General features: G+C 44.0%; 1 protein-coding gene across 1 annotated transcript in view; it reads left to right on the plus strand.

Annotated features, from left to right (window-relative positions):
* Positions 1 to 1,365: 1,365 nt before the first annotated feature.
* bard1 (BRCA1 associated RING domain 1) overlaps positions 1,366 to 26,805 on the plus strand; it is a 172,254-nt gene continuing 146,814 nt past the window's right edge. Inside the window, exons 1-3 of the mRNA XM_067988113.1 lie at positions 1,366 to 1,474; positions 2,266 to 2,322; positions 7,155 to 7,303. Of these exons, the coding sequence (XP_067844214.1) occupies positions 1,371 to 1,474; positions 2,266 to 2,322; positions 7,155 to 7,303 (310 nt within the window). The 5' untranslated portion in view covers positions 1,366 to 1,370. The remainder of the gene's footprint in view (positions 1,475 to 2,265; positions 2,323 to 7,154; positions 7,304 to 26,805) is intronic.

The following is a 26,805-nucleotide window of genomic DNA, read 5'->3' on the forward strand; positions in this document are numbered from 1 at the left end:
TTTGAGAGTTCTGTTCAAGTTCTGGTTGCACTTCAGTCCAACGCTCCTGATCTTTGGCCACCGGGTGGGGGGGGGGGGGGGTGGGGGTTGCTGGCAAGTTGGAGGATCTCCTTGTGGGTCTGCTGCTAGGAACGGCCAAGGTGACCATCTGCAGGTCAAGGCTAGACACGGCCTGTGGAGGCGGTTGCTCCGACTGTCTGCCTCTCTTCTGCGGCATTCTCCGCGCCCGGGTGGCCCTGGGGCACATGTTGTCTGCCGGTACGCTTGAGGCGTTCAGTACCCGTGGTGCCCACCGGTAACGGGAGTGCATAATAGACATGGACAACGACATTATTGTTTAATTGGTTTCCTAATTGATCAGTCAAGATGACATGGGTTGCCCCAGCTTCATCAGTAAAGGGGCACGTTTATATTTAACCCCCTCTTTTAAGGGACCTAAACCGGAAAAAATAAATCAATGCAAGTTCTTTCTTTTTTATATATAAGGTAAATGCAGTCACGTTTGCAAACTGTGGGCAAGTGTCACGTGATCCGTTGTCACACGACCAAATGTCACATGATCAGACGTCATGTGATCAAACCTCCAGGGATTATACGACAACAGGGTTTGCAAACTTGGAGGGGGAACCGGCCAATTTTTTTTTGGCATGGGTCATGTCCCCTCTGCAAACCCCCGTCACTCCCTCTGACACACACCTCCACCTGCGCTGCTGCTGAGCGGCTCAACGCCCGCCCACCCGCCCCTCCAGCCTGTCAATCATGTGTCCCGCGCCGCCCCTTGTCTGATTGCCAACTCTTACATGCCCCGCCCCCCGCGGCTGGCTGACGCTGGCCACGCCCTCCTTTCACCCCTCCCCCCCCTCATCTCATCTACGCCACACCCCCTCCGACTGACGGCCGATGTCCGACTTGCCCCCACGCTGCCTGTCAATCACGATGTGCCACTTGTAGCTGCCAGTCAGTCACGAGGCACCGCCCATTTGGGGACGGCAGTCAGCTGCGCGGCCCCGCCCCTTTTGGCTGCCAGTCAGTTGGGAGGCCCCGCCCATTTGGGGATGGCAGTCAGCGGCGTGGCCCCGCCCCTTTTGGCTGCCAGTCTGTTGCGAGGCCCCGCCCATTTGGGGGTTGACAGTCAGCTGCGCGGCCCCGCCCCTTTTGGCTGCCAGTCTGTTGGGAGGCCCCGCCCCTTTCGGCTGCCAGTCAGCTGCGTGGCCCCGCCCCTTTCGGCTGCCAGTCAGTTGCGAGAGGCCCCGCCCCTGGGAGCTGCCAGGCCCCGCCCGTTGCGGGTTTGATATTTTGGCGCGAGCGGCGGCGGTTTGGAAGCGGCCGATCAACCTGGGAGGAGGAGGAGGAGGGGGAGGGAAGCGGAGATGTCGGGGTCGGATCTTGAGCCTGTGCTCGGACTGAACCAGGCCTGGGCTCGGACCGGCGGGGCATTGGTCGCGCTGGAGAGGATGCTGCAGTGCTCGGCCTGGTAACCTGCCGCTTTTATACCGATTTGGGGGCGGGGGGGGGGAGCTGACTGCAGCTCAGGCCCCGGGCTTTACTTATAGGCCCCTCATTGAATGAACGAACGAACGGCGGCGGGGAGTCGGTTGGACCTTGGCCGCTGGCTCCACTCCACTCATCCCGTAATGCCAGCCACCGTCATTGCCAGTGGGCAGCCCAGCAGGTGGTTTGGTCGGCGGGGCATGGTTCAGTAGCTTTTTGTACCGGCCCCCCCCCCCCCCCAGTAGGTGAGAGGCCCCCCCGCCCCCCGTCCCAGTTGGACAGCGGTTGAAAAGTGCCCGGTCGAATCCTGGTCTGCGGTCTGCAGGGTCGGAGCGCGCAATCTAAGACCCGAGGCCCCGGTGCGGCGCTGAGCGAGTGCCGTGCCTTCTCCCGGATGAGATGTTGAAGCCTGCCGGCCCAGGTGGGTGTGAAAGATCCCATGGCATTAGTGGAAGGACCGATATCCTCGCTCAACCAACACCACTAAAACAACACGGCCAGTAAACCCCAGATGACCATCCGTTTGCCGTGTGCGGGAGCTTGCTGTGTGGACTGCAGCTTCCTCGCAATGGTTCAACATTTCGTTCCCTGAACAGAACCCAAAATAGAAAAGCATAATTCATTGTAAAAAAAAAACATGTTTTAATGGGCTTCCTGTGGGTTTTCTGCGTTTACTAGTTATTTGTGTGAGCTCTTGCACATGGAGAGTAGCAAATATATGGTTTAATGTATAGTATGCGTCTTGATCATTCACAAGTGTTTTCTCTATTTCAGTTGCAAACTGCTGCGGGAGCCTGTCTGTCTTGGAGGCTGTGAGCATGTTTTTTGCCGGTAAGAACATAGTATAGGCTGGGTTGTCAAAAACTGACTACAGGCAAATAAACATGCTGGTAAGGATGTTGTTGATGTGTTTGTGTTACTGTAATCTGGTATATGGGAGCTGCTATTAATCATAAAGTGCCAATAAGCTAAGCAATCCCACAACCAAGGTCAAAGCTCTGCAACCCTGGCACATCCAGTTGTGAACGGTAGTGGACAATTAAGTAACTAATAGGAGGAAGAGGCTCCATGAACATCCCCATCCTCAATAATAGCAGAGCTCAGCATGTGACTGCAAAAGACAAGACTGAAACATTTGCAACCATCTTCGCCAGGAGTGCCAGGTGGATGATCCATCTTGGCCTCCCTCCCGAGGGTTCCCACCATCACAGATATCCAGTCTTCAGCCGATTTGATTCACTCCACGTGATATCAAGAAACAACTGACTACAGAGGACACAAAGGCTATGGGCCCCGACAACATCCTGGCTGTAGTGCTGGAGAACTATGTGCCCCTGGCCAAACTGTTCCAGTACAGCTACAACACTGGCTTCTGACAATGTGGAAAATTGCCCAGGTATGTCCTGTCCACAAAAATCAGGACAAGTCCAACCTGGCCAATTATTAGCCTACTCTCAATCATCAGCAAAGTGATGGAAGGTGTCGTCGACAGTGCTATCAAGCGGCACTTACTCACCAATAACCTGCTTACGGATGCTAAGTTGGGTTCTGCCAGGACCACTTGGCTCCAGACCTCTTTACAGTCCAAACAGGGACAGGAGCTGAATTCCAGAGGTGAGGTGAGAGTGACTGCCGTTGTCATCAAGGCAGCATTTGACCCAGTGTGTAGTAAGGAGCTCTAGTAAAACTGAAATCAATGGGAATCTGGGGGAAAACTCCCCAGTGGCTGGAGTCAGACTTGGCACAAAGGAAGATGATTGGCCTCCCAACAACCATAATCATCTCAGCCCCAGGACATCGCTGCAGGAGTTCCTTCGGGCAGTGTCCTAGGCCCAACCATCTTCAGCTGCTTCATCAATGGCCTGCCCTCCATTATAAGGTCAGAAGTGGGACTGTTAGCTGATGATTACACAGTGTTCAGCTCCATTTGCAATTCTTCAGATAATGAAGCAGCCTATATCCACATACAAGACCTGGACAACATCCAGGCTTGGGTTGGTAAGTGGCAAGTAACATTTCTGCTGCACAAGTGCCAAGCAATGACCATCGCCAACAAGAAAAAGCCTAACCACCTCCATCAAAATCCTGAGGGTCACTGTTGACCAGAAACTGAACTGGATCAGCCACATATATGCTTGAGCAAGGCAGAATATCCTGTGGAGAGTGGCTCACTCCCTGATTTCCCCAAAACCCCTCAAGTCACACACCAACCTGATTTGGACATATATCGTTGTTCTCTCCTCATCGCCGGGTCAAAATCCTGGAACTCCGTACCTAACAGAATTGTGGGAGTGCATTCAACACATGGACTGCATCAGTTCAAGAAGGTGGCCTATCACCACCACCTCAGGGTAACTATGGATGGGCAATAAATGCTGGCCTTGCCAGGGATGCCCACATTCCCAGAATGAATACAAAAAAAATACAATCTCTAATATGTTATGCTGTTGGAAGAGGAAGATTCCTTGTGAGTCTTTAGTATAATTAAACAGAAGAGAGGAGAGTTTAGGGGTTAAGTGGCTTGGCATGGTTGGTTGCCAGACAGAAGTGGTGTTAGAATAGTATTGGGACCCTCTGAATATGTTAGGTATTAATAATTCTTGGTTATTTGCTGCTATGAGGTATGTCAGTCAGTGAAATCAGTTTAATTTTCTGTATATACATGATGATGAATCCTTCAATAAAATTTATATTTTGCATGAGTAGGGTATTGTATTTTCAAACAGCCATGCTTTGTTCCTTTGCCTAGCCACTTGTGGTGTCCCACAGTATCTGACACATCTTGTAGCTAGCATGCTGCTAAGGGGCTATATAATGAGAAAGATAATGCATTGACAAATTATAGGTTTGTGCCAGGTCAGTAATCTTCAAACCATTCTGTGTGGGGAACTTCTATCAATATTAGCACACTGCTGGGGACCGCTTGCAAGTATGCATACAAAGCACTTTCGGAGAGACACCTTTCACTGAGAAGGGGAGAGTCATAAACCCTGGGCGGTAACCTCTTCTGCCGAGGGTAGGAGGAGGTGCATAGAAGGTTATTCTAATTTCTGAAAGCCTGTGTCACCATATCCAAAGGAAAATAACGGTATTGGAAGAAACATACTTAAGTCAATAAATCCAACCCCCCACCCCAGAAATTTATCGACAGATGGATATAAATCTGAGTATCTTGGGGACCTTTTTTGAGTTCAGTGGACTTAGGTTTTCAAACTAATGTGTTAACCTCCATAAAGTAAACACAGGAAGTGCTGGAAATAGGCAGCATATCTATCAGCTTCTAAAAAGGGAAAAGACATACAAATCTATCCGCTTGAAACCCTTCACCAGAACCGATAAAGGAAAATGGAGACAACTGCTGGCTAGGCTACCTTGCATTCCTTTATTCCAAAACATGACCATTTCTTGTGGATGCTGACCGACTCGAAGTGTTTTCTGTTTTGATTTCAGATTTCAAAAGTTTTGCTTTTTAACTTTGTAAAGTCCTGGCCAAATCAGCATGAAGGCATTGTAAGATAGGGAGCATTCCTGCTTACTGCTCAAACCCTTTGGGTACGTTAGGAAATGTAACTGCTAACTGTCCAGGTTCCTCACAGGATTTCTCAACAGAAGCCCATCAGCTCAGCCCAGACAGTTCGCCTGCAGTGGTTTCCACAAGGTGTAAGATTCTACAGCCCATGCAATGGCTGTCTATAAAGTATTGTTGAAATGTAAACACCTTTGCCATTGTCAAAGTTTGCTACATTTGGAAAGAATGAAAGAACTTTCATTTATATAGCACCCTTCACGACCTCAGGATGTCCCAAAGTGCTTTGTAGCCTTTGAACTACTTTTGAGGTGTAGTCACTGTTGTAATGTAGGAAATATACGTTGATGTTGATAAATGACTGTTTGATCTAATGGAATTATCAGAGATGTAGCCGTTTACTGCCTTTGTTTCAGGATATCTGTGGGGGAGCCAGAATAGGCCCAAGCCTGGAATAGCAGGTTTGATTAACAGCTGTCTTGAGACCTTTTGAGAAGGGGCCATGTCAATGATTAGCCGGAGTCTTCTTTGACGCTTACGATAATTATAGAGGAGGAAAGACATTCAGTGCGTCTTAATTTATCCATCCATAATGACCCTAAGGTACCCCCTACAGCAGCAGCCAATTAATTCTTAACTTTTGTTTTGTTCTTGGGATGTGGGCAACACTAACAAGGCAGTACTTATTGTATTAAGAGTCAACCACCTAGTGTGAGACTGGAATCGTATGTAGGCTGATGGCTTTGTTATTTCATGTATCGGAAAGAATAAAGTAATGTATATTGCACTTTTATATTGTTTTCTGTTCATTAATCTATCTTGTACAAATGAAAACAGTTGTTTCGAAGCCTCAGTACTTGGTAGGAATGAATATCCAGTCCATTTTAGAAGAGAGGGAAATATGTAGCCAGTGTACAGAGTTATGATCCCTTGGTATCGCTGTTGTTTACCCATTATTGGGGAGAAAAAAGTCCCTCGCAAGGGGCCCCAAGGGGGAGTGGCCGGTGACACTGAATCCAAGAGAATATTGAGCTTATAAACCCAAAAATGTAACAATCAGAATCGTGAAAACAAGCCATCGCTCACTCAGCTGACTTTTTAAAGTGAAATGTTGTAAATTACAGTGACGTTCTTGACTAATGTGACATAATCTACTTTAACTGTATCAAGACATATTTCTCAATAAATACATATGGTGCTGTAACAAGGAGTTCGTTTTTGTGTCCTGTCCAACATTTCTCTGCCTCAACCAACTCCAAAAAAAAAAGAGATTAGCTGGTCATACGTCGCATTGCTGCTTGCTGGGATCTTGCTGTGCAGAAGATGGCCATCGCGTTTCCCTACAATCATCGTACTTCAAAGTGATTGCATGTGAAGTTTTTTGAGATGCTTCTGAGACGTGATAAGGTCTTACTTAACACTATTATAATTCAACATAGTGTTTTTAGCAATTGAAACCGATTCCTGCCTGTGTAGGCAGATGTGCCCACAAACACTACACGTTTGGGTGGTTTACTATATCCTCAAAATATCTTCCTCAACAGACTTGGAAGCCCATTATTTCTTTTAACCTCGATAATCCCACTGATGATTTCTTTGTCTGTCTCTCCTATATATTAAATAACAGGCAGGTGCGTGCGCGCGCACACACTTTTTCTGATTGTAGTAATATATTGGTCCACCTCTTATTTTGAAGGAGGGTCCACACCCGGAAGGATAACTTGTCTGTTCTCTGCCCAGAGGCTAACTGACCTGCATAGTATTTCCAGCATTTTGTCTGGGTTTTTTTTCCCAGATTTCCAGCATCTGCAGTATTTTGCTATTTAATTTCATTCATCTAGTTCCCAGTCTTGGAATGGTTGTTAGGAGATACAGAGTAGAGCCTACATGCTTTCTCTTGGAGTAAGAGGAAGATTGCAAGGCTAATTGCCCATCACCCAGGGGCTGGTGGCCGACTGATATTGCGGTAGTATTGAGAATGGGTTGCCTGCCGCCTCTTTCACTTGGGGAATGATGGGTGTTGTGACGAACCTTGGGAGAAGGAAGAAAGGAGCAATAAACTAGTGATCTGGTAAATTGCAGATGGTTTGAATATTGTGTGTGATTCTGTACAAACTGACGTCTGCTGTTTTTACAGAGTTTGTGTTGCTGATTCTCTTGGGAACGGCTGTCCAGTATGTCACACTCCAGCCTGGGTGAAAGATATGCAGCCAAACAGACAGCTGCACAACATGGCCCATCTGTGCAGCCAACTTCGAGCTCTGCTGGATAATAAAGGCTCTCCAGGTGAGACTAGAACTTGAGAGAATGGTGTTTGCCAGTTAGTGACTGCTTGATACTGACTCACCTTCAGATTGAAAGGAAGTTACCTTGATTCTGCTACTTTTAAAAGCTTGTTTTGTTGCGTATCTTGACTGAATTTTTCTCACAAGCTATTTTCTCCTCACATCTTGACACAATGTTGTTAAAACACTTATTATAAGGTGACCAAAATTGGAACATTTCTGAAAATAACCTGTGACGTTTGCGGCAAATTGCACTCTGTTGCATAAAATAAAAGATACTTAGTGGGTCCTTTTCCTGATGGCTTAGTGAGTGTATCCAGTCAGTAGAAGGTCGTGGATTTGATCTACGTTTGTGCTGAATTAGCTGGTCTCAGCCTGAGTGGGGAGGAATTGGCCAGGGTTCCAGGTCCCCATGCTGCAGTGTGTGTGCCAGTGGGTGTCTGTAACTCCTTGGAATTATTTAAACCCTATTCTATAATTATACTCCAACCGTAAAATGTTACGTGAGCAACATGTTCAGAGGTTCAGACGTCTAACTGAGAGTGACGCTTGAGCAGTTTATCACTGTCGTCTCAATTCCTGGATGTGTTTCATCAGTACACGCCAGCCTGTGTTAAAATGGAGTTTGGATTTATTCTGCATTGGCATTTGCTTTTATTTTTGATTTGCCACTATGGGTAGCATGGTGGACAGTGATGAATAGCAGGCTCCCACAGCCTAATTATGTGACTTGAGCTGAAGGGCTAATGTATCACATGATTTGAACTACAGTGACACCAGGATTCATTTCACTGCATGTTGCAAGGAATCAAACACCCCGTGTATATTATAATGGTTCTGTACTTTTCCAGTATCCTTCCAAACATTTCCTGCATCGCTATCTCTTCCAGTCAGGTGACTTGTTGTTCATGAAGACTTTTGTCACAGTTGTAGCATTAGGGGCCCTCTGGTTAGACCCTATCTGGAGTACTGCGTTGAGTTCTGGGCACCGTACCTCAGGAAGGATATATTGGTCTTGGAGGGGGTGCAACGCAGATTCACCAGAATGATACGGGGGCTAAAAGGGTTAAATTATGAGGACAGGTTGCATAGACTAGGCTTGTATTCCCTTAAATATAGGAGATTAAGGGGTGATCTAATTGAGGTGTTTAAGATGATGAAAGGATTTGATAGGGTAGATAGAGAGAAACTATTTTCTCTGGTGGGAGAGTCCAGAACAAGGGGACATAACCTCAAAATTAGAGCTAGGCCGTTCAGGGGTGATGTCAGGAAGCACTTCGTCACACAAAGGGGAGTGGAAATCTGGAAAACTCTCCCTCCAAAAAGCTGTTGAGGCTGGGGGTCAATTGAAAATTTCAAAAACTAAGATTGATAGATTTTTGTTAGGTAAGGGTATTAAGGGATATGGAACCAAGGCGGGTAAATGGAGTTAAGATACAGATCAGCCATGATCTCATTGAATGGTGGAACAGGCTCGAGAGGCTGAATGGCCTATTCCTGTTCCTATATTTGAAGAATTGTAAGGAGTCGTACAACACCAGGTTATAGTCCAACAGCTTTATTTGAAATCACAAGCTTTCGGAGCTTTGCTCCTTCGTCAGGTGAAGTGAAGAGTTACATACAGGCACAGCATATATAGTCAGAGAACAATGCCTGGTGATTACAGATAATCTTTCTAACTGCCCTTTATCACACCTCGGCAAAGAGATAATTACAGCAATCAAAGGCGTGTTCAAACAGGTTAGTCAGGGAAATATTACATCCAAGAATACTGAGGTGGGGTCACCAGGGGTCAAATGTAGCAGATGCTGGGTTTGTATTGAAAACAGAACTTTTTTTTGCTGGAAATCGCAGCAGGTCAGGCCGCATCTGTGTATGGAGAACAAGCCAACTACGACTTCAGTCTGGATGACTCTACGTCAGGTGGGGTTACGTGTAGCGTGACATGAACCCAAGATCCACGTTGAGGCCGTCCTCATGGGTGCGGAACTTGGCTATCAATTTCTGCTCGATGATTTTGCGTTGTCGTGTGTCTCGAACACTTCAGCAGTCAAGGACATTCAGCCACCGATCTTCGGGTAAGCGTTCTCCAAGGCGGCCTTCGAGACACACGACAACGCAAAATCGTCGAGCAGAAATTGATAGCCAAGTTCCGCACCCATGAGGACGGCCTCAACCGGGATCTTGGGTTCATGTCACGCTACACGTAACCCCACCTGACGTAGAGTCATCCAGACTGAAGTCGTAGTTGGCTTGTTCTCCATACACAGATGCGGCTGGACCTGCTGCGATTTCAAGCAAAAAAAAGTTCTGTTTTCAATACAAACCCAGCATCTGCTACATTTGACCCCTGGTGACCCCACCTCTGTATTCTTGGATGTAATAGTTCCCTGACTAACCTGTTTGAACACTCCTTTGATTGCTATAATTATCTCTTTGCCGAGGTGTGATAAAGGGCAGTTAGAAAGATTATCTGTAATCACCAGGCATTGTTCTCTGACTATATATGCTGTGCCTGTATGTAACTCTTCACTTCACCTGACGAAGGACTATAACCTGGTGTTGTGCAACTCCTTACGTTTGTCCACCCCAGTCCATCATCGGCATCTCCACATCATATGTTTGAAGAGACTGTAGGGGGAGGGTTAAATTCTTAAAAATGTGAAACTCGACCCCAACCCGCCGGAAACGCGCCTATTTCTGGTTTAACCAGGGGGGTTTTGTTGGGGGGCGGGGGGGGGCAGGCGAGTAACCTGCTCTTGAGCGCCGGGTCAGTAATTTGAATATGTTAATGAGGCTGCATGCCTCAGACTTTAGTAGCCATCTGGATTTAATGGCTGCGGGCTGGGTTTCCTTGGTCTCGGGAATCCCAGTAGCTGAAGAGAGGAGAGAACAGCCGCTTCCAGCAGGTAAGTGCTTTTTCAGCACTGCTTGTGGGCCAGGAGGAACAGGAGTCCTTCTCCCTGCCCCTCCTATTTATTTTCTACCGCCTCCCCCCCCCCCCCCCAAAACCCGGCCCCCAAGCGATCTGCCTCCCCTTCCGTGATGTGATCTCCCCACCCCCCCCCCCCCCCCCCCCCCCCCCCGCCTCCCGCCTCCCGCAATCTCTTCCTCCCTCCTCTCTGGTCACCAGCTGCGGCCTCCTACCGCAGGCCTTCCTGCCAAACAGCCGGCCAGTCTCAATCTGGCCAGCTGCCGGCCGAGAAACAGAGAAAATCCAAATACTCGTTTTCCGTATTTCCGGGTTTCCTGGCCACTGGCAGTCGCCCCTGCTTCCTCCCAGGCTCCCCGTAAATATCGGGGCCCACGTTCCTGGATTGAATGCCGCACTGTGGTGTTGTCAGAAGTCCGCATTGCTATCAATTCTGTACCTGCTGCACAGCACAATGTTTTTTGTTTGTACATTTTATCTTCTAATTAAAATGTAAGTGTCGAATATCAGTCGTGCAGTTGTGATGAGAGATGAATTATATCATTGTGCCTTTTTGTGTCAGTTGGATAAGTTGCCTTGCAAGATGTTTTACTACGACAGCACTGCCTCTTTAAATTTGATTTTTCCACGAATGACTGGCTAACACTGCTATAGAAAGCTGAAGCTCAGCTCTATTTATCTAAAGCGAGGAACTGGATAGAAGGGAGAATGTTGGAGTTGAGCAATGTGGAAATGATTTAAAATTCATATGGAATGAAACCTCTAAATAGTGTTATTCTTCATTAGATTTTATTGCCAATTAACACAGCCGATTGACTTATGTGCATGCTTGAATAATTCAGAGCTCACAACTTGGAGAACTGTAGTAAATGTTATACACAGAATATAGATTGAGTTTTTAATGTATTCAAATATGTCCACATTCAACTAGAAACTACAGTCTTCTTCCAGTAGCATAGACAGCACCTCAGGCACAATTCTCCCCAGATTTTTTTTTTGTTCTCCCCTGTGGGGAGTGCACCTGGTTTCTGTTCCCTTTTCTGCCCAAATCTGCACACCTGAGATTAGGAGCACTGGAATGAGAGAAATGAACCTTCATGCTGTTGCTCTGCAGTGCCATGTGTTACTAGCAACATAGGAACATGATTAGGCCATTGAGCCTGTTCTGCCATTCAGTTATATCATTGCTAATCTGTACCTCAACTCCATTTACCCACCTTTGATCCATATCCTTTAATACCCTTACCTAACAAAAATCTATCGATCTGAGTCTTGAAATTTCAATTGGCCCAGCCTCAACAGCCATTTCAGGAATGAGTTTCAGATTTCCACTACCCTTTGTGTGGAAAAAGTGCTCCATGATTTTACTCCTAGATGGTCTAGCTCTAATTTCATGATCGTGCCCCCTTGTTCTGGATTCCCCCACCAGAGAAAATAGTTTCTCTATCTACCCTATTGAATCATCTTATCATTTTAAACACCCCCTTTTAATCTAGTAAACTTAAGAGAATGCAAGCCAAGTTTATACTACCTGTCCTCATAATTTAACTCTTTAAGCACTGGTAACATTCTGGTGAATCTGCGCTGCACTCCCTCCAAGGCTAATATTTCTTTCCTGACATGCGGTGCCCAAAGCTGAACACAATACTCCAGATGGGGTCTGACCAAAGCTTCGTACAACTGAAGCATCACTTCCTCACTTTTGAATTACAATCTCTTTTGAGATAAAGGCTAACATTCCATTAGCCTTTTTGATTACTTTTTGTACCTTTGCACTAGCTTTTATTGATCTGTGTGCATAAACACCTAAACCACTTTGCTCTTCCACAGCTCCTAGACACTCTATTAAGAAAGTACACCAATTTGTCTTGGATCCAAAGTGGATGACCTCACTTGCCCACGTTGAACTCCATCTGCCGTAGTTTGGCCCACTCACTTAATCTGTCTAAATCCCTTTGGTAACTTTCTGCTCCCATTTAAACATCTCACTGTGCCTCCTAACTTAGTGTCATCTGCAAACTTGGATGTACAACTCTCTATTCCTTCATTCAAGGAATCCAACTGTATTCTGCATTCTTCTGTCCATTTCTGTTTAATTTTTAAATTTGTTGGTGGAATATTTTTGATTAACCTGTGTGTTTGTGTTTTGGTTCTCTTCTTCGTTCTTGTTCTCTTCTTCGTTCTTGTTCTAGATTGTTTGGTTCTTGTATCTTAGATCACTCCCAATTCCCTGTGCCTTTGAGACTATCTTCACCAGCCTTGATATTTAGGTAAGATTTCTCTGACACCCAGGATAACAAACAGAACAACCTTTCCGTGAATTCCTTTTTAGCTTCTGGAATTATACTTTTAGCTGCTGAAATTGTACTATGCCGTCATAGGCTCTCTCTTCATTCTTCAGTGAATCATAGAACATCGCAAACAGCAGACCTTGTTTAAAGTTTGTTATTAAGGGAGTTTGTTTGGCAAGAGATGAACAAGTGAATAACTAATATAATACATTTATTTATACTAGAAATCCTTCTATCTCCCTGAGATGAAGACAATAAAAGATTTCAATCTAATTCTTTGATGGAATACTTTTACATATATACATGTTTTAAAAAATATATTTCTTACCCGTGCGGGAGCTGCAAAAGGTTTAGACTATTTTCTGGAGAATACAAAATTTCATCTAGTCCAACTCTAGTCTCAGTTCTTGGTTTTTTAAACATCCCCGAAAATAGTTACTGGGATTCATTGCATTTTTGAACAGCTATTGATTACATTTGAAAATAACTGGCTGTCACCCATGTAACTGAACAAATCACAGTCTGTGTTTGTTCGAAAGTCGCTGACTCCTCTCAGTGAGATAGACAAGCAAACTAAACTTGTACTGAGCTAAGCTTTAGGCAAGGTTCTGACTGTAGCTAAAAAAAATCCCCATGTGGTGGATTTTAACTCGGAGTGGGTTTCCGATGGCCGTTCTGGCAAGTTGATTTCCTGCCTGAAAGGCAGCAGGAGGCCTCGTTTAAATGTCGGCAGTCCACTCCCACCCGGAACGGGTGTGAAGATGGCAGAGAGGTGAAGTTCGGGCGCCCCTTTGCCATCTGCTGGCTTCAAGGTAAGTGGCGGGGAGGCGGTTTTGGGAGAGTCTCGCAGGTGGGAGAGCGGGGGAAGGATTCTGGGGCAGGGGAGGCCACGACTTTCCTTGTCGGGCCCGGAGAAGTTTTAGACTTGGCTTAAGGGCCTCTTCTGTCTTGAGACGAGCTGTAGATCTGCTTCTGCCTAGAGCGGAAGCCGGGACTTCCCCTCTCAGGCCCCAGTTAAATCAGGGCTCTATTGACGTAATAAGCTCCTGATTTGCATGAATTTATGATGCTCCCTCCTGCTTTAGGTGGGCGCCTCATCCGCCTGGAAACCCTGCAGGTTAATATCGGAAACGGTGGGGATTTGAATGAGTAAGTAACCTGCTCGTTTGTAACTGCCCGCCTACCTGGCTTCCGCTGGGCGGGTAGGGTTAAAATCCACCCCCTTATGTGTTGTGACTGCATTTAAAGGGGCAGTTACCAAGCTTAAAGCAGAAAAACAAAACTGTCATTTTTGTCACAGTGCTACTGATCCCATCTGATTGAGAGGAGTGGCTAAGCCTGATCAATGTGCGGGAATAGAATTAATGTATAAAGTTCAGTGAAGTCTCCAGGGTAAGTTATGCAGGGTACCAGTACTAATTCATTTATACTGTTGGATTTATTAAATCCTTACTTTAGTCAAAGTTATTTCTCAGCCCTCAACTAAGATACCATTAGGTATTGAAATAAAATATATTGAAAACAAATCAACAGAAAAAAAAGAAGAAATCTAATATTAAATAAATCATACTTCTTGGTGACGGTTGCATTGATTCAGTTTTGGGAAAAACAGTTTTTTATATATAAAATAAGAATTTTCAGTTCCACAAGAAAACCATTTCAGTTAACAAGCTTGCCCCGTTTGGTCTGATCAAACATCACTTATCAGCATTTGCACCACACTCTTCAATCCCTTCTCTGTCCAGAAATGCATCTGATTGCCATTTGAATCCATTTATACCGTTTGCTTCGATGGCCTTCTCTGTGTAAGGTATTTGTTTTAACTCTTGAGGGTAATCAGAAGTAAGAATCAACCAAGGTTTATTACTTTTAACTAATTGGTTTTATTAACATTCAAACGCAACAGTTTAAAGATTCATTCAACCTTTAAGTCAGTAGTACAACTCAAAACACCGAATGGCCAATTCTTTTGCTTTGGAAGATTGAGAGGCTAATAATCCATCAACATTCTGTGTGGTGTTCTTCTGGTCTGTCTCATGGGCTCTGTCCGGTCGGATTCATGGACTGTCGACTCAAACTTACTAAAATGGCTGGTTTTATACCCTCCTTGCTCGTGCAAAACAAGCTCCTAGTACTTTCCCACTCTCTCTTTCCCATGGTTTAAAACAAATTGATACTACAGCATCTGATGTTTACAACAGCTTCTCAAAGACTTCCAAGACCTTGCAGCTGTCTTATGTTTAACCTTCTGGACAGTCTGCTGAATAAGACTTTTCAAATGTGGCCAACCTTCTCAGCACGCCGCCTTGAACAGTCAGTTAAACAGTTCCTTAGTTGAATTAATACTTTTATGCAAACTTAGCTCCTTTAGCAGGTAATTAATCCAGGGTTTATAGCCAATCCTTTGTTTCCTTAAATCTGGTAATTTGGTTTTATGTTGAAAATCCAAAATCCTTCACTTGGTAACTTATTCTGCCAGTTTATTATACTTTGGATGAAAAGTTCCACTCTACTTCATTTCTTACTCTAATATCCAAATCTTTCACTTGTATCCTGTGCTATTTGACCCCTTTACTGCAGTGCAGAATTTGACTGGATCAATTTTGGTCAGTCCCTCAATCTCAAACTTCAATTCGGTCACTTCAAAATATTTTTCCAAAACAACATGAGCCCATCTTACTAAACCTTTCCTGTAAGAAGGACAATTGCATGTGCTCTGTGTTTTCTTAACGTGGCATTTTGGGTTTGTGTTCAGAATGGTTTCCACACACCTCTGCACTAAAAGTAATTCCCACTTCAACTGATTTGTTCCCATTTATTTTTTTCCAATCAGATATTTTTCATTATGTGATGCAGTGAAGCATGGGGATACAAGGCATTAAAAAGCAAATGTAAATTCTTGTTGAATTTATTTTTAATAAAAATGTTGCTAATAGTTTTGCAGGCAACAAGTGTAACTTTAAGCTAGAGACATTTTTTGTGAGGTGGGCCAAAGAGGGGGCTAAATTATGTCATTGCTATTTACATCTAGTTCTGTGACTGCAAAGTACAATGTTTCTGTGCCTCAATGCTGCCAATTAGAATAATCGTGTTTTATTCAAATTCATTTTCTCAACGGTATCTGTGTCGGCACCATTTGAGTTTCAAAAGCACTAGAGGGCAATGGGCTGGTACAGTGCAAGGGTAAAGGTTTTAAGGGGCTCTAGTTGTGTGATTTGTTATAAATTGGGGGAGTCATAAGGAGCCACATTTTGTGCCACTGCAACTACACCTCAGAGTAGCATTGAGAAAATTATTGCTGCTCGCTGTGTACCACTGCAGGACTAAATAGACAGCTCTTTCAGAGGGTTGGCACAAGTTTGATGGACCAAATGGCGGCCTCTAAACGTCTGTAATTCCATTCTATAACAATATGGTAAACACTTTTTTGAATGCATTTAACTACCCACAGTGATCAGTGCAATTCTTCCCCATGTGGGTACAGGGCTTTGCGACACCTGATTTGAATACTTTCCAATATTTCAATTGCCAGAGAGGTGCTGGATTAATACAGATCTGTGTGCACCCCTCTCCTCACACCATAGCATAGAAACTGTACTGCTAACAAGAGGATTTAATGATGGCATAATTTTAGCACCATCTAAATATAACTCTATTGCAATGCTGTGATATCATTTTGCCTGTAAGTTTTGAGCTCAGGAAATGAATGGTATTGTATCTCAAGTACCAGATGGCTGGGAGTGAGTTTCAGCCAGCACAGCATGGTAGGGCTAGCAAATTCAACACTTGAAAACACACAGAGAAATCTAAAATTAGTGTAGTGTTACGCAATCTTGACAAATCCAGTACTTCAGATGAGAGCAAAGCACTTATGAAATGTTGTTTTTGGAATATATGCATCATGATAGAGAATTCAGTAGAGACAAATGAAACAGCATGGAGTGCCAGGATACAAGTTTAATTACACTCTTCCCCTCCAAGTCTTCTGTGTTCCTGGTAAACCCGATCCGTCCTGGAGGATCCCAGCCTTCCTTTATTGACTGTTCACTCCTGACTCTTAAGGGGTGATTTTAAACCCCAAGAACGGGTGGGTTGGGGCGTGTGGGAGTTGAAAATAGTTGTTTTTTGAGTCACGACCGCAACCTGGCTTTATTTCCGGGTTTAACTTCGCGTGTAAAAGTACAGCCTTCCCATTGGGAATGCGAAGTCCAAAAATTTTACGATTGCGACCCCAAAAAAAAAACTTTTCAACTCCCACCCGCCCCCAACCCACCCTTCCTGGGGTTTAAAATCACCCCCTTAGTGTTGCTGGCAACCCTCCCGACTGCTTCAGCTCTTTTTCTCTTTCTCTTTCCCCCTCCCCTTCCCCCCCCTTCCTACTATAACAAAGGCCCCAATATTATTACTACATTACAACAGTGACTACACTTCAAAAGAACTTCATTGGTTGTAAAGCGCTTTGGGATGTCCTGAGATCGTGAAAGACACTATATAAATCCAAGTCTTTCTTTACTCCATGGATGCTCAGACTGCTGCTCAACAGAAGGCACATTAGACGGGGTTCTTTCATCCTCCAAACATTTGAGACTAGGATACAGAGAAGTATTTCATTGGCACTGTTAGGCTTGCCTTCCTGCAGCCCAGTGGCCATGCAGAGCTGGTGTGTTTTTTTTAATTCATTCATGAGATGTGGGTGTCATTGGCAAGGCCAGCATTTATTGCCCATCCCTAATTGCCCTTGAGAAGGTGGTGGTGAGCCGCCGCCTTGAACCGCTGCAGTCCGTGTGGTGAAGGTTCAAGGCGGCGGCTCACCACCACCTTCTGTTAGGAAGGGAGTTCCAGGATTTTGACCCAGCGACGATGAAGGAACGGCGATATATTTCCAAGTCGGGATGGTGTGTGACTTGGAGGGGTACGTGCAGGTGGTGTTCCCATGTACCTGCTGCCCTTGTCCTAGGTGGTAGAGGTCGCAGGTTTGGGAAGTGCTGTCGACGAAGCCTTGGTGAGTTGCTGCAGTGCATCCTGTAGATGGTACACACTGCAGCCACAGTGTGCCGGTGGTGAAGGGAGTGAATGTTTAGGGTGGTGGATGGGGTGCCAATCAAGCAGGCTGCTTTGTCCTGGATGGTGTCGAGCTTCTTGAGTGTTGTTGGAGCTGCACTCATCCAGGCAAGTGGAGAGTATTCCACCACACTCCTGACTTTGTGCCTTGTAGATAGTTGAAAGGCTTTGGAGAGTCAGGAGGTGAGTCACTCGTGCAGAATACCCAACTTCTGACCTGCACTTGTAGCCACAGTATTTGTGGCTGGTCCAGTTAAGTTTCTGGTCAGTGGTGACCCCCAGCAATATTGCTGCTGTCCCTCAGGATGGCACCATGTACAAGCCCTCCTACCAGTTGCCTCTTATGCTGGCACATGGCGGAAATGAGGTGATGCCAGGTTGCCCATGCAGCACCATAAGGGGTTCTACCTCAGTACAAGAAGGCTCATATTGACACATGGCAACCAGCCACTTCACACACTCCTTCCACTCAGGTAACACCTAGGAGGAGCGTGACATTAGGATTAAGAGTCCACATTTCTCTCACTGGCACCAAGGGGAAGCTAGGTGGTAAGAAGTACTAGGCACATTCAAACACTATAGTAAAACTACAATTTGAATGAAAGCCAAAGGTATTGTGCATGCAAATATCATTCTTGTAAAGGTTAGGAATTGGTTTTCAGAATGTAGTATGAGTAGATCTGTAGGTGACTGCTTAATAGTGATGGGAAGGGGGACAAATTCAAGAGAAATTCGCTTCATATCAGTGTGATGTGAATGTGCCTTGAAGCTAGGAAGAGGTTGTCCTTCATATCTTCAGGCTACTGCTGCTCGATCAAATTCAGGTAAGAGTATCCTTGGATGCGGGGGCACCGGCAGGTTGGTGACGTACATTTCAGGAGCAGTCGTACCAGCCTGTCCCGCCTTCCCCATCTCTTCCACAAAGCCAAGGTAGGAAGGAATCCCCTGATGGTGGATGACAGCCCCACACCCACTTGACGGTGACGTATCAGCAGGAGCAAAAAAGAATCCAAAATTACTAATGACATAAGGATTCTGCAAAGCTCGAAAATAGCTGTGTTTGTCTTTAAATCAACTTGCACCTTTCCCCTAGCAGCTAACGTCCCTGGGTGCTCATGGTATGACTCCCACTGAGTATAAATAAAGCATTAATGATGGGAAGGATGATGTCTCCATGCCATTAATGCCTTATTTAAACGCACCTGCCCATTTTAGGTTCGGCAGATTCTGCTGTCCACTGGAAATGACAGCAGAACACTGGGCAGGTGCTAAAGTGCGTAGGTATCTAGTGTAACCTATCCTGACCCATTTCCCACCCGCTGGAATACTGTCCAAAATTGGATGTTAAGAGGAAAATCCAGATTATGGTCTCAGTTAGAATTATTTTTATCAACGAGTTTAGTAGGTTCAAATTCCTGAATATTGTGTATGTTGAGAGATTGATAAATATTTATCTATTAAAACCATTACATCAAAATATTACCTTAAAAAATCATTAAAAATTGTTTTTCAAACAACTTTCCTGTTGTTGGTGCATAATTTGAAATAAAATACTCGGCCCCTAGGACTGTGGCACCTTCTAAGGCAAAATTGCACTGCCTTAAAGGCAGCCACAGAATTCTAGGGGCCCTGCGTATTTTAGACTCTGTGGCAGCTCTGTCCAGTGCCTGAAGTAACTTACTAAATAGTTTCAATGTATTTATGTCTTAAGAAACGTGTTCGAGCAGTTTATATTAAAAAGCTTGATCATAGTTATTATAATGTACTAGTAATTTTGCAAGTGCATTTTTCAGCCCAAATTTGCTATTCTGGACAAACGTCTATCCTAAACCTGTGAAAGGTCAAGAAACTGCCATTAAAGTCAAGGAGCATCAGTCTTCTGAAGCTTTCCGTGGATGGTCCCTCTGAGGTTTTTTTGTACACTAAAATATCCTATACATCTGCAGAAATGGTAATATGGTTGATGCAGACCAGAGGTGAGCACTGCAGAACAACAGGTGTGGACATTTCTAAAAGATCTCCACCACTTGGGATTTGGCAGTGTGATGTGGTGTCATAATTATCAAGTATGTTTCAGGTTCCTTGTATGGAATATCCAGCCATCCTGGGGTAGCATTATAGAACAAGAACTTACATTTGTACAGCGCCTTTCACAACCTCAGGACGTCCCAAAGTGTTTTACAGCCAATAAAGTACTTTTGAAGTGTAGGCACTATTGTAATGTAGGAAACACAGCAGCCAATTTGTGCACAGCATGGTCCCACAAACAGCAATGTGATAAAGGCCAGATAATCTGTTTTAGTGATGTTGATTGAGGTATAAATATTGGCCAGGGCATCAGGGGAGATCTCTCCCGCTCTCCTTCGAAATAGTGCTTTGGGACCTTTTTACATCCATCCATGAGGGCAGTCGGGGCCTCAGTTTAATATATTAGCATGGATAGAGGATTGGTTAACTGACAGAAAACCGAGAGTAGGAATAAACAAGACATTCTCGGGTTGGCAGGCTGTAACTAGTGGGGTGCCGCAAGGATCAGTGCTCAGGCCTCAGCTTTTTACAATCTATGTTAATGACTTAGATGAAGAGACCGAATGTAATGTACCCAAATTTGCTGACGATACACAGCTAGGTGGGAAAGTAAGCTGTGAGGAGGACAGAGTCTGCAAAGGGATATAGACAGGTTAAGTGAGTGGGCAAGAAGGTAGCAGATGGAGTATAATGTGAGGTTATTCACTTTGGTAGGAAGAATAGAAAAACAGAATATTTTTTAAATGGTGAGAAACTATTAAATGTTGGTGTTCAGAACGATTTGGGTGTCTTCTACACGAAACACAGAAAGTTAACGTGCAGGTACAGCAAGCAATTAGTAAAGCAAATGGTATGTTGGCCTTTATTGCAAGGGGGTTGCAGTACAAGAGTAAGGAAGTCTTGCTGCAATTGTACAGGGCTTTGGTGAGACCACACCTGGAGTACTGTGTACAGTTTTGGTATCCTTATCTAAGGAAGGATCTACTTCCCTTGGAGGCGGTACAACGAGGGTTCACTAGATTGATTCCTGGGATGAGAGGGTTGTCCTATGAGTAGAATGGGCCTATACTCGAGTTCAGAAGAATGAGAGGTGACCTCATTGAAACAAATAAGATTCTGAGCAGGCTTGACGCTGAGAGGCTGTTTCCCCTGGCTGAAGAGTCTAGGGATAAGGGGTTGGCCATTTAGGACTGAGATGAGGAGGCATTTCTTCACTCAAGGTTGTGAATCTTTGGAATTCTCTACCCCAGAGGGCTGTGGATGCTGAGTCGTCGAGTATATTCAAGTCTGAGATCGATAGATTTTTGAACTCTAAGGGAATCAAGGGAACTGGGGATCGGACGGGAAAGTGGAGTTGAGGTCGAAGATCAGCCATGATCTCATTGAATGGCGGATCAGACTCAAGGGGCTGTACTGCCTACTCCAGCTCCTACTTCTTATGTTGTAATGTTCTTATCTGAAAAACAGCACCTCCGAACAGTGCAACACTCCCTCAGTGCTGCACTGAAATGCCAGCCTAGATTATGTGCTCATGGGGCTTGAACTCACGACGTTCTGACTCTGATTCGAGAGTGTTACTGACTGAGCCAGGGCTAGCACCTCTTTCTTCTGTGAAAAATATATTATTGGCTGGATTTTCCATCCATTCACTATAAATGAGTGGAAAATCTAGCCCTATTGTGTTGAAGGGATTCAAAATCCATAATGCCTTGAGGTAACCGTACCTGACATCTCTTTCACGCTTGATAGCTGCTGCACTGAAGGTTTCTTTAGATCTCACTGGCAGCTGCTGCTTCAGCCTCTGATGGACTCAGAGCAACGTTCACAGGTTTCTTTGATTTACCTGTTTACTCTGAGATACTGCTGGAGCTCCTACAGTATGTTGACGACTGCCACGAGAATAGGTTTCTGAGATTGGAGTATGTTAACAGACTGCAGATTAGCCAAAGTTGGTATAACAAGCTCAGTGCTGAGAAGATACCAGTAAGCAAGTATGATTATCTGAATAACATTTAAAGATCATGCAAATTGTTCTATTGCAATTTAATGACTGACTAAGAAAGTACATGATTTGAGCTGTGTCTAAGAAGCATTTTCCAAGGTAATGGTATCTATTTCCATTTCTTTCTATTTGACTTTTTCCAAGAGCATATGATCAGAGTGGTGTGCATCGTCAAAAATATGCTGACCATCTGATAGAACAGGGTCCTGAAAGCATTGTAACTAGCTTGCTTCCATATCCTGCAGGTGCAGTTGCCCCTTTTTGTACTTGCAGTGAAAACAGCTTGTACAACATCTTCGTATAGGTCAAGATTGGCTGGAACGGTTTACCCAGGTCCATAATGTGAGCTAGTCAGGTGATCACAAACGATCATGTCTCAAACTTGCATCTATAAAAAAGAATAGCAGGCTATGCCATGGTGCCACCAGAGCAAACAATAAAAGCTTTATACCTAGGAGAAAAGTTTGTACCCTTCTAGTGTTATCTGTCTTCGTGGCAGTTAAAATATGAACCTTTTTTTGATCAAAATCATTTGCCACAACTGTGGGTATAAATACGGCCTTATGTGTTTGAAGATAAATGGTTAGTAATTGTGGATTCCGGAACGTGATTGAAACAGCAGGCACATTTGTGACAAAAGTCGAATTTTTGCCCTGAGGATGTATTTTTTAAAAAAATGTGCCTTTGTGATGAATTCCAGGTGCTTCCTTGGAAGAGCTAGTTTTGGATTGCTCTAACAATGAGGCAACACAGATGCAGTGGGCTGAATGGCCACCTGCACTATGAAGTTCTATGCTTCTAACATTGTAATGCCCGCCGCAGGTATAGTGTCTGGGCCGAAGCCCCAGCACCCTTTGATTCCAAGTGAAGCAAATTCTAGATTGGAAACGATGGCTCAATTTCAACCATTCAGGTGGGTTTGTGTTTTCGATTGATGCCTGGTGTCAAAAGAGCCAAGAAGCCCTTTTACCTGTAATTAAACCTGATTTAGCAGTTTTAGTCTCTTCCCATTGCTCCGGTGATCATTTTGATTGTGGTGGCCATCCCACATATACTTCAGCGTCGTTTGATCAGGGGTTAATTGTTAAGTCTGTGCACGCTATCTCTACATGGGGTGAATAAGGATCCAAATTTTATTTCGTAAAGGACTTGGTCTGCTTATGAGAGTTTTGGGGGGAAAAGCCTGAAGAGTAACAACAGGTTATTAAGCAGCATCTTTATGTTTCTCTTGCTGCTCTTGGATGTGCTGTCGCCACGCATCCATTGGCTGTGTGATTTCAGACACACTGCTTCACCTGAAGAGAATTTGCTCTGAACCAGGGTGGCCATTTTGTTCCTTTTTTTTTAAATTGTTCTGTGATTTAAAAAAAATAGTTTTAACATGCCAGAAAAGGTGGCAATGGAGAAATTCTGAAGGTAAAGGTAAATTCCTTGGTCGGTTTCCACAGCTGCGGAATTGCGGAGCGCTGAGGGCCATGGAAATACTGCAAATCTTTCTAGTGTTGCTGGGGGGCTACTTTGTCAGAAAAACAAATTTGAGCTATAAAATATTTCCTTTCCACAAAATGAAGTAAAGAGAAAATTGAAGATAGTCTGGTTTATAATGTAGAGCTCTAGGGAAGCCTTGTGAATCAAGATAATTAGGATTGTCACTTAGTCACTGAGCTATTGCACTGAATTAATGGTACAGCCATAGAACAGTTTATCTTTTTTTGAAGAGTCTGCCACAGAGGCCTTTCTACAAGTAGAACTTGGTTTCTTTCATTTTCATTTGATTCCATTATCTTTGTTGCTTTCGAACTACCAGGAATTGCACACCGAGATTGGTTCACTTGCCAGACCCTGATTGCAGGCTAAAATTTGATTCTTGCGACATGTTCTGTATAGATGAACACGCAGCAGTTTTCAGCAATTGATCGTGCTGTAGCAGCAAAATGCAAATGTGCCCCATCCCACTCATTTAAGATTGAAATGGCTGCTCAGCTCTGCCTTAAAACTCCCTACCCGTGCAGTAAATCCTGTTTCTGTTTACAGAATTGCAGAAAGAATAAATGTAACATCAGTGATAACCTGCATGATTACCAACGTAATTGTCATTGTCCCTATGTTGACCTTCTCGGGTGTTGATGCTGGCCCTGTGCAGCCTTTTGGTGAGGGAGACAAAGTATAATCAATTTTTGGTCAAGTTGATTTGAGTTTGATCAATTGATGTACTCAATAAGCTCCAGTTTGACAGTCAATTACATGTTTGATCCCATGACACCTTAAACTCACAAAGATGAAAATAAAAACTCTAATATTGACACCTCTCTCTGAAATGCTCCAATTTACTTGACTTTATTCATTGTTTTAAACTTAAGGGGTTTGACTGCGTAGCTTACCATGACATGCTCCTTAGATTGGAATCTTGTGCTGGCTGTTAAGAGTGCAGTGGTAAAGTCCAAGAGGGCTTTGGGCACCTGTGCACCACCAGCAAGTGTGCCTGTCTGCAGGAGAGGAAGGGAGGAAATTGAAAGAAACAGATTGGAACTGAAATTACATTAACACTTTCATGACTTGAGTTTCTTTCATAATAGGTGGTTTAATGCGGGCTAAGTCACTGCTAAACAAACTGTGCACGTCCAGACCCCCCAGAAAACAGGCCTGTTTGTTTTGCTTTGTCAGTTGAATGTTAACCCTCTTGAATTTTACTACTTGCCAAACCATCTCAGAAGTACAAACAGCGAGAAAGTTTGCACAAATTTGCCCAGTTCAGCTTCCTTGTCTGGAAGTACGGCAGCTGGAATGACTTAAATCAAAATGGCTTGAGCGCATATTTGTGTGGCAGCATCAAGCTGCTGACACCTATATCCATGGCATAAATTTTAAAAATTGTACAGCGGAATAATTAATAGGAATGAGGGCTCAGCTATATTCAGTTCATTGCTTTTATTGTAGCAGGTTCTTGATTGAGTAGAAAATGATAACTTTGTCAGGGAGCCGTTGGACAGAGAAATGTTGGTTTAATACAGAGGGATAGTTAATTGTACTCCTTTCCCTGTAGATATGAGCAGCACAAGCAACTGACCTCCATTCAAACCCCATTCTGTGAAATGACCTGTATTTAATTTTAAATGAAATTTTTCTTTTTCGCTTCAGCAATGCCGTCTGTCATCTTTATCTGTTTAAGAGGCTAAGCTGTTCATATTTTTGAAAAAATCTTTTATTTGTGCTTTATTATTTAATGTGCATAATTACTGTAATTATTGCATGTAATTAGAGGGACTTGTCTGCTCAATGCCAAGCATTCAGTGCCTGGAACAATGACAATACAAGGTGCTGATTTAAAGCAAGCCTTTCAAGATTGGGCTTTAAATATGTGGTCGGATTTTCTTCGTTTGATGTAGTTGAAAGAAAATTGACTTTACTAAAGCTTTATGCTAGTTTGCTTGATATTTTTGCCTCTTTATTTGTTGAATCGTAGGGTAAATGAGACTGCTTCAATATATTGAATGCTCTTTTTCCTTCCCTTTGTTAACAGCAAATCTTTAGGGATAGTTATAATGGCAGCAATTCAATTCTCATTTTACCTTCAGATAAAACCTCAGTGCAGTAATTTTGGAAATTGTAGATACTTATCATTTTTGAAAATGAAAGGTTGTGGCCGTTCCAATTTGAGTGTTTTTCTTTTGCATATTGTTGTATGAATTGACCCAGAACAAGTTCTTTTAGTCGCAGTACACATTTACAGCATTTCTGCATGGTTTACTGAACCAGGGTACCCTTTAAAATGTGACTCGAAAGGATGGTGCACCAGTTTGCATCATTGTCCTTGATGGTCCTTTTGAGATTGTTTCCATTATGTGATAAGTGGTTGATTTTTTTTTAAGGCCAGTTATTGCTGCTTGATTTTACAATGGGGGTGATGGTGTTTTAGAAACTATTGATGGAACACCTCCTCCAAACTTCACATAGAATTTACAGCACAGAAACATGCCATTCGGCCCAATTGGTCTATGCCAGTGTTTGTTTATGCTCCACATGAGACTTCTCCCACCACCCTGGGGTGACAGTTTGATTAAGGAGAATATTGCAGTGCTGGAGAGAGAGAGGATGTCCTGGAGGGGTCAAGGACAAAGTCTATTTGGTTAGAGTTAAGAAACAATAGAGGTGCCATTAACTATTGGGTGTATTCTATAGACCACCAACTAGAGGGAAGGATATAGAGGAGCAAATTTTCAGTGAAATTACAGAGGTGCAAAAGCTATAGAGTAGTGATAACTGGAGACTTCAGCTATCCTAATATAGACTGGGATAACAATATTAATATATGGGGCACAGAGGGGGAGGAATTTTTGAAGTGTGTTCAGGATAACTTTCTTAACCAGTATGTTCCCGGCCCAACAAGGAAGGAGGCATTGCTGGACTTGGTTCTAGGGAATGAGGTGTGCCAATTGGAGCAAGTGTCAGTGGGGGAGCATTTAGGGAGCAGCGATCATAGTATCATAAGATTTAGAATAGCTGTGGAAAAGGACATGGACCACGCTAAAGTAAAAACACTCGATTGGAAGAGGGCCAATTTCAGTGGGATGAGAACAGATCTGGCCCCAGTAAATTGGAATCAAAGATTGGCAGGCAAAACTGTAATTGAACAGTGGCCGGCCTTTAAGGAGGAGCTGGTTCGGGTACAGTGTAGTCATATTCCCATGGGGCAGAAAGGTAGGGCAACTAAAGTCAGAGCTCCCTGGATGACTAAAGAGATAGTGAGTAAGATGAAACTGAAAAAAGGGTCATATGACAGTTGACAGGTTGATAACGCAAGTGAGAACCAGGCAGAATATAGAAAGTTCATAGGGGAAATAAAAAAGGAAATAAGAGGGGCAAAGAGAGAGTATGAGAATACACTAGCGACTAACATAAAAGGGAATTCAAAAGTTTTCTACAGGCATGTAAACGGGTAGTAAAAGGAGGGGTGGGGCTGATTAGGGATCATAAAGGGGATGGCTGAGGTACTAAATGAGTTTTTTTTATTCGTTCATTGGATGTGGGCGTCGCTGGCAAGGCCAGCATTTATTGCCCATCACTAATTGCCCTTGAGAAGGTGGTGGTGAGCTGCTGCCTTGAACCGCTGCAGTCCATGTGGTGAAGGTTCTCCCACGGTGCTGTTAGGTAGGGAGTTCCAGGATTTTGACCCAGTGACGATGAAGGAA

Source organism: Heptranchias perlo, chromosome 7 (assembly GCF_035084215.1).
Source record: "Heptranchias perlo isolate sHepPer1 chromosome 7, sHepPer1.hap1, whole genome shotgun sequence".
In the NCBI taxonomy this organism is placed as follows: domain Eukaryota; kingdom Metazoa; phylum Chordata; class Chondrichthyes; order Hexanchiformes; family Hexanchidae; genus Heptranchias; species Heptranchias perlo.